General features: G+C 40.4%; 1 protein-coding gene across 1 annotated transcript; it reads right to left on the bottom strand.

The window, feature by feature from the left end:
• Nucleotides 1–503: 503 nt before the first annotated feature.
• GBGT1 (globoside alpha-1,3-N-acetylgalactosaminyltransferase 1 (FORS blood group)) lies at nt 504–6683 on the bottom strand. The gene is made up of 5 exons (XM_029087083.1): nt 6619–6683; nt 4139–4201; nt 2784–2837; nt 2650–2685; nt 504–919 (listed from the first exon to the last, which is right to left on the bottom strand). The coding sequence occupies exons 1-5, from the start codon at nt 6681–6683 to the stop codon at nt 532–534; spliced, it is 606 nt and encodes a 201-aa protein (XP_028942916.1). The 3' UTR covers nt 504–531.
• Between the last annotated feature and the right edge of the window lie 1064 nt (nt 6684–7747).

Genomic DNA, 7747 nt, shown 5'->3' with positions numbered 1-7747 from the left:
AGGTTTCCTCCTGATCCTGACAAAGGGTCTGAGCTTAAAGCACAATGCATGAAAATTTATTGCCCTGCAGAGTTCTTTTTTTTTTTTTTTTTTAAGTGTGAAAGTCTTCACTAAATCTCCGGGTCTTCTCCTTCTCCACAGGAATGTCAAATACCATTTTGATCTTGCTAAGTTTCTGTTAGGCCCCAGAAAAACACCTAGGCAAAAGCATCTGCAGCCTTGCTGTAGAGGACAGCCTTGCATTTCATAACTGGCCTTTTGGATGCCTTTTTGTGTGCTGCAGCCCCAAGCTGGATGCTCGTATTCACAAAGACTAGGAACCTAGAAACCTTTTCATTCTCACCTCCACTTCGGCTGCTGCTTCTGAAACACATTAAGACTCCAGTTCTCCAGAGAAACTATCCACATGTTCCTGTCTCAGTTTGTTCACAATGGGAACAAAAATTAACAGTGGGGCACATTCTGTGGGAGCTAATATTCAGTGGGTTTGATTGTGCGGAGGACATCTCTGCAGGGATCAGATGATCAATCTCATATCTCTTTGTAGTTCTTATCAACTGTGGGAAAATGCATGAGGTGAATTTCAGGGGGCTTTGGCTTCCTGTCATCCCATAAATACTCTGGAGAAAGTACCTTGGAGGGTTTGTGGGAGAGGAAGAGCCTGTTGAGATGACTTTCTTCCTGCCAAGCTGCCATGATCCCATTGGCTTTGTCTGTCAGGATGTTCATGTGGCAAGTCTTGGTGAACTCACAGACTTTCTTGACCAGCCCTCCAAACACAGCTCTTCCGTAGTAGAAGTCCCCTTCTCCATCAGGGATGCAGGCTGCTGAAGAGCTCCTCCTCTCATAAGGGAACTGGCTTTGAGGGACATTAAAATAGCCAGGATGTATGGCTGCTACTGTATCACCCAGGGTCACAAGTAATAATATGAAATAATACAAAAATTACTTTAAAGATATACCCCATTGCTGTATTATTAAAACACAGCTTGGGGCATGACAGTTTATTTTTCCAGTATTTATATATAGCTTTAACACATTCAGATATAATTTAAAATTCTGTATATGAGCCACTCTTTAGAAGTGTAACAAAGGTATAGAAAATCCTTAATCTCCTGTGTGGGTAGTGGAAATACTGAATATACATGCAGCAGAGTCTGATTATGCCCTGTATAGCTATGCAATGGTATTTCAGCTTTCTTTGCTTTCAGGGTTTCTTTCTTACCTTTTTGATTTTAAAACAAGATGTCATTTTGATTTTAAAACAAGATGTAATTTACCCTAGCCCACTCCCATTCGCCCCAGACCATGATCTGTAGCACTCTGTTAATGAAATTTGTCATGTGCAGCACAGGGCCACACTTGGAGGCTGAAGCAGTCTTGTATCTGATGTGTTCCCAAGGCAATAAGAGCACAAGAATCAAACCAAGGGACCTGTGGGGAACAGTTTGGTGGCTGAGGCAGCAGAACACTTTCAACCCACATCTAATACTTTCAGTCTGAGTGGATATGAGAATAACAATTTCACTCCCTCCTATAGTAATGCATATGATTAAAAGATTAAATTATACAGGAAGAAGAATTTGGTCTGTAGAAAATGTACTAACCGAGCTGTTCTCTTTCTGGGTTAATTATCCTTTTTTGGAGGAGGAGAGAGAGAGAAAGAGAGAGGGAAGGAAATCTGCAAGTTTGCTTCTCTAAGCAGGGCTTTTTTTCATTTCATTTTAAAGGGCTGCACTGGGTTTCCCAATGACTCATTTCCATGGTATGCATCCTCTCAGTGCGTGGTAGTGAACTCCCTTCAGAAGACAGAGCACTAAAAGCTACATGATTCTCTTCTCATTTAGTCCAAAATATACTAGCTGATTTCACACATTAATTTATTCCAATATGGAAGAAAGAATTACTCAGACTAGCACGTCCTGTTGAAATAATAGCAGGGGGGAAAAAAAAGGATAAGTACCTACAGGGTGTGTTTATTGACACGTGAAAGAATGGTGGTTGCTGAAGGTGAACTGCTAGCGATAAGAGTCAGGTCATAGGATCTGGACTGAAGGAGACTACTAAAAAACATGAGCTGACAAGGAGCATGTACCTAAGTCACTTCTTAGTTGCTGCTGCCTGAAACCTTCCATGTCTGTTTAAACTCACTGGTTTGACTGTTTCTCATAGAGACTTGTCTGTGTGAGTGCCTGCACTCTATTCTGGCATAAGATCCAGCAGGTGAGCTGAGACCATTGCTGAAGGTCATACAAGGCACCTGCTTGATTTTGCCCTGAAACAAATTCAAAGCTCTCCCACAACTGGTTACAGCTCCAACACAGTTCCAGAAGGTATTTCTCACTGTCTTCCAGTTATTATATATCTCCCATCTCAAAAAGAGTTCCTGGCAGCAACCGTGTAGACAGGCTGGGTGTGTGTGCTAATGTATTAATTGAGAGTTTACAGTAGGTATGTTAACAAGTATACAGAGAGTAAACTCATTCTTATAGCAGCGTAGACAGTTGTAGATGTACCCATGTGGTTAGATTTCTCTTGGAACAAGGTACTTTTCCAGTGTGTACCAGGACTTTAAAACTGTGAGTGCCACAGAGTACCCAAACCAAAGTCAGCAGAAACAAACAGCAAAGTTCAAACAAAGAAACTTACTTTGGAGCCAACGCTCTTGGCTGCTGATAAAATAATCTGTAAAAAGGAATAAATATCCACTGAATAATACATTAATATGCCTGGAAAAAAGGAACAGCTGTTTAAAGGTCAGGAAATAAAAAGCCAGTACTTACTGGGGAAAAAGCTGGATTAAAAGCTTCTCTTCTGTATATTGGAGTTTCATGGAGCTGCATGATGCGGTGGAAGAAGAAAGGGAATGTAATGCTTTTCCTAAAATATGAACCAGGTTCTGCTTCAGGACCTGCTGCTGTACTGGCTGCCGTCCAAGTCCTCGCTCCAGTTGCTATGCATACTGCTCTGCCTGGTCCAGAGAGTGAGATATGGCCCGTATGCACCTTCAAGGGCTGTCAGAGGAGTAACAGTTTTGAAACAGAGCACGCGACAGAACAGGGACAGAGAAATGCCGGCAGCTCTCCAAGACTGTGGGTAAATCAGAGTTTAGGGGTCAAAATCTAGGGAAGCAAATGCTTCTTGGGGACTGCCAGTACTGGTGGGCATGTATGTGCTCCATTCCCTGCATAACTGTTCCTGTTCACCCAGAGGGTTGAACTACCTGAAATACATCACACTTTAAACAGCATTCGAAGAAACAAGCACCTTACTAGACACAATGTTTTTAATGGCTTGAAATAATCATAAGGGCCTCTATAAGACATCATATATTCTATTTGCATTATTTTGATTTGTTTTTACAAGATCAGTAGGTCATAATAAAGGGTAGGAAAAGTCGTGGCTTATCACGTTACAGCTATGGTCCGATAAGGCAGTGAAGTCACTTTGGCCATGCACCCTGCTCCTCCATGGTGTAAATTCTGCTTCATGCAGCTCTGAGATAGCTAAGTCCATTAACTGTACATTAGTTTTCATCACACAACCACACTGACCCCTTAAACTGTAAGGCTTCTGGAGAGGCAGCTACCCTTTCATTGTGTTCAGAGCAGGCTTCTGGTCCACACCTCAAGTGCTGCCATAACACAAGTACAGTCACAAAGTGAGTGGAAAGCACAGATCATTGCATGAAGAAGAGCACGATCAGGGTTATTTCTAACTCTGTCTCATGTCCATTTCACCTCTCTGACTTAACTTCCTCCATCGAGCAAGCTGGGATATTTGATCCACATCTCGAAGCACAGTGAGATCCCATGTGTACATGTCCACGTGTGTGATTACACCTGATAACAAAGCCAATGGCAACCTGTTAGTCATGGTCTCTGTGACCCACAACAAACAAGGCCTCACTCATGCAGTACAAATATAGAGCTGTCCTGAAGGGCAAGCAGGCTACAGCAGAAAAGGTAAGGTTGCTTTATTAGCACTTTGTTTTAAGAGAGTGACTAATTACAGATTCATCATTGTATAAAATAAAGAACAAGTGACTACTTGTTAGTAACGACTCACACTGTCATTGAAGTACAGCTCCTGTAATAATGATCTGTGTTACTCATGACATATAAAATTGGATATTTACAAGATTTCTGGGCAAGGAAGGCAATATGGGAGGTAGTGCACTTTTCCATTCCCCACTATAAACCTGTGACAGCAAAGAAATGTTTTAAGATGACTAATGTTAAAAGATACATTCTTAATATTTTCTAAGATTGTCTCAGAATCTGGCATCATTTTGAGAAGCTAACTGCTTGTCTGCTTTACTCATTAGTGTAAGATCCAGTGTATTTATGTTTTAATGCAATATACTGCTGCTAAGGCATAAATAAAGGCATAAAGTTCAGGACAAAAGGAGTCCAGAAGCATCCAGCTTGTAACATCAGGTCTAAGTATTTTTATTTACATCAAGTGGTTTACAAAATGTAGGTCTACACATTTTTTTAAAAGCATATGCAAAGGGAGACACACAAGGCAATGCTCAAAATGGATACATTTGCGACATACAATGATGTGACATAGTGACACTTCCTGGAACTTTAAATGCTGTGTGTGCATCCTTTAATATGCAAAGCAGACAAATAGGCTGCATAGGCTTTTTTTCTCCCTTCAGTTTTGATCACAATCTATATGGATTTTTTACTAAGCTAAGGGTGAAATGCAACCACCCACAATGGGAAATAAGAGCAAATTGCAACATCAGAAATACAATATCATGAAGAATAACTTAACAGTTAATAGAAATGCCTGATCTCAGATTCCTTTCAAACAACGTTTGAGTTTGCTCAAGAGAATCTGTAAGGCATACTCAGTATTCAGTATACTCAAAGCTACAAACATTCTCAGTGTTTGAAAGAAACAATGTTTGATAGCTACAAAGCTACCCCTAGTTACATTGGAGTGAGTTTGGACTATTTGAAGACACGGATAATAATATCTTTTAAGGCCTGAACTGAAGTGTAACTGGAATATTCTGTACTTGAACACTTGTTTGTGAGTCAGATAGGTTGTTAGCAGCCTAATTTAGACACCATTGGTCTTTTTTTTTGTCTCTCCCTTCAGAGGCTTCTCCCTCTATTAGTTACTTTATCTATTGTAGAAATTACTGTTCTTTCTTTCAGCTCTAACAGGGACTTTCCATAAAATGCACTGCCTATGTTTTTTCTACTACTATGCTTTTTACCACAGTATAGATATAGACAGGATGTTTTAAATATGATACCAGATAAACACAGTAACAACAAATAGACAGAGAAGAGATCGCCAAAATTTCCAGATTTCCTGGAAATCATGTCTTCTAGAGTAGAAGGAAGGGCAACTTCTTCCTCCCAGTGGCTTTCAATCTGCAGAGATCAAAAAAGCAAGGGAAAACAGCTATAAATATCGCACTATGAGAGAAATAGGTTATTTTCATTACAGAAACATTAGGTTCTCCAAGCAGTTTCATTTTAATTCAGTCTTTCTGAAATCAAGAATGTGTAAGGAGCCAGACTGTAAGAGCCAGGCCACTCAGTCAATGAGGCAGTTCCTGTAAATCCTTTTGAGAAACCTCTCCATTTCAGTGAGATCTAATCACAGTTATAGGCACACAGGGAGCCTTTCTGATTTGATCCTGGTTTCTTGAGATTCCATTTATTAATCTAAAGCACACACCCTTTGCAATTTAATAAACTCACCAAAATCCAATCATATCAGGTGATATGTAGAGCTAATACAGTTAGCACTTTAGCTGATAAACTCCATCTTCCACAGAAGAGTAACTGCCAGAGACAGCTCCCTCCAAAGGTGCACGTAGGAGAAAGGTAAACCGAGGTTTGATACAAGCAAAGAAACCTTAGATGACAATAATAATTCATATTGGGTAACGATATTTCTCTGCAAGTGAAAGAAATTAGTTCCTTTTCAACAGCCATAAAAATCAGCTTCTCCTAGCTCAGCTGTCTTACCTTAAAAGCTCAAATTAATTCCTTTTCTGTTCACAGGGAAGTAAAGGTTCCCACAGTGTGAACCACAGGACCTGTGACGAGCACACAAAGCCTTTGCATGTGGCCTCCAAAGGCGCTTGTTACAAGCACATGAATTGTTATAGGCTACATCCATTATTGCCTTTACTGAATGCAGAACTACGGTGTTCTGCAGTTGTCTCATGTGTATGCATGCTCACTTCCACCTCCACAGCATCCTCTGTGCCTACATAAGGTGCTCTTCTGCAAAGCAAGCTTTCCAGGCTGCTGCTGTAGGGCCTGTAATTCAGTCTTGAGTTAGAGGAAAGCACTTTCTAGCATGTGTCTGAAGCCTGGGGTGGGGCAGGGCGGGGGGAAAAGCTTGTTTGTCAAACTCCTAAACTACATGTAAGCTACACATGTTTTCTATGGAACCTTGTGCTTGACTTTATGGAATTTTACTCCATTTTCCTGCTATTTGTTTTTCTAAAACATCAAGCTTTGACTGAATTCTGTTTTCCATGCTGCTTGCAGCCCCTCCCAGCTTGATACCACTTTCCAATTTCATAAATATCCTCTCAGAAATTTCCCCCAAAGTATAAATGAAAACATAAGAGAGTACCACTTTGCAGATAGTCTCCTGGGGATTGTCTTTTCCTGCACCTGACCATCCTCATGCACTACCATGGTGTCTCAAGAGCGATAGCATAGAACTTGGGTGACAGGGAAGGATGGAGGATAATGAACAGATAAAAGAAAGGAGAATAAAAGTTATCCTCAAATTGAATAGTAAAATTAACATAGAACAACAAAAAAAGACACAGGCGTTCTGGTTATTTTAGTGAAGTTTCAGCTAGTATAGTGTACTTCCATGTGTCTTTACAGAGTAAACATCTAATCCCTCGGGAAAAGTAATCCACATATTTTGAAATATGGCATCATCAGGAGCACAGCTGATGCATTCCCCCTTTGCTTCAATTTCTCTGTTACAAATCTGCAAGAACACTGGAGCCAGATGAGTTCAGAATGTCTCCTTGCCTCTAAAATAATCTCATTGACATTTACCATATTGGTTGCAGTTAGTGACAGAATCTCCTAACAAACAGGAAAACAGCTAAAGCATTTTTAATAGTCACTTAGGTTCCTTAAATTTGTTCAGCGTTTTTTTTAAAAGCAATATGGCTGAAAGTAGCTGTATTTCTCCTAAATGAACTTGCTTGACCTCCCAGAACAAAGCAGTACTTTATCTTCAAGCTCTGCCTTGGAAAGTATTCTGCACTGCAGATAAATACCTCACTTGCAGACCATTCCATGGAAAACACTCCCTGCAGATCAAGTATTTTAGATTTCTAAACCTGTATTTCAGATTTCTAAAACTGAAGTAGCAAGCTGTGAGTACAGTGTCGTTCAGAATGTGAAGAAAGAGAGGATATCCATGGGAAAGGCTTCAACCGTGCTGAGAAAAAGTTTCCTTGCTGGACTCCATTATTAAACAGGTTGCCTTTGACTATTATAAGCTCAGACTGTCCCATGGCACAGATATATTCAGTTGCGCCCGAATCTTGAACATGAACTTCAGTGCAAATCCACTGCTTGGGCTTCTAGCGTTTCAGATTCTCGTATTACAGCCAGCACCACACCGAGTTAACTTTACTCTGGCTGAGATCGACTAGGAAGCACTGCACAGAGTCTACATTTCATTTACAGCACATTCGTCAGATTTTTTATTTCAAGAGGCAAAAAATAGCTCC

This window comes from Antrostomus carolinensis, unplaced genomic scaffold (genome assembly GCF_000700745.2).
Source record: "Antrostomus carolinensis isolate BGI_N321 unplaced genomic scaffold, ASM70074v2 scaffold34189, whole genome shotgun sequence".
NCBI classification, from domain to species: domain Eukaryota; kingdom Metazoa; phylum Chordata; class Aves; order Caprimulgiformes; family Caprimulgidae; genus Antrostomus; species Antrostomus carolinensis.
The sequence above is the reverse complement of the archived record's forward strand: the minus strand, read 5'-3'. Positions and strand labels throughout refer to the sequence as shown.

Coding starts and splice junctions, on each gene's coding strand:
- GBGT1 (XM_029087083.1), bottom strand. CDS start 6,683: ATGGTAGTGCATGAGGATGGTCAGGTGCAGGAAAAGACAATCCCCAGG. Junction 4,202..6,618: donor AGGAGACTATCTGCAAAGTG/GTACTCTCTTAT, acceptor TTGCTGTCACAG/GTTTATAGTGGGGAATGGAA. Junction 2,686..2,783: donor TTAATCCAGCTTTTTCCCCA/GTAAGTACTGGC, acceptor TCCTTTTTACAG/ATTATTTTATCAGCAGCCAA.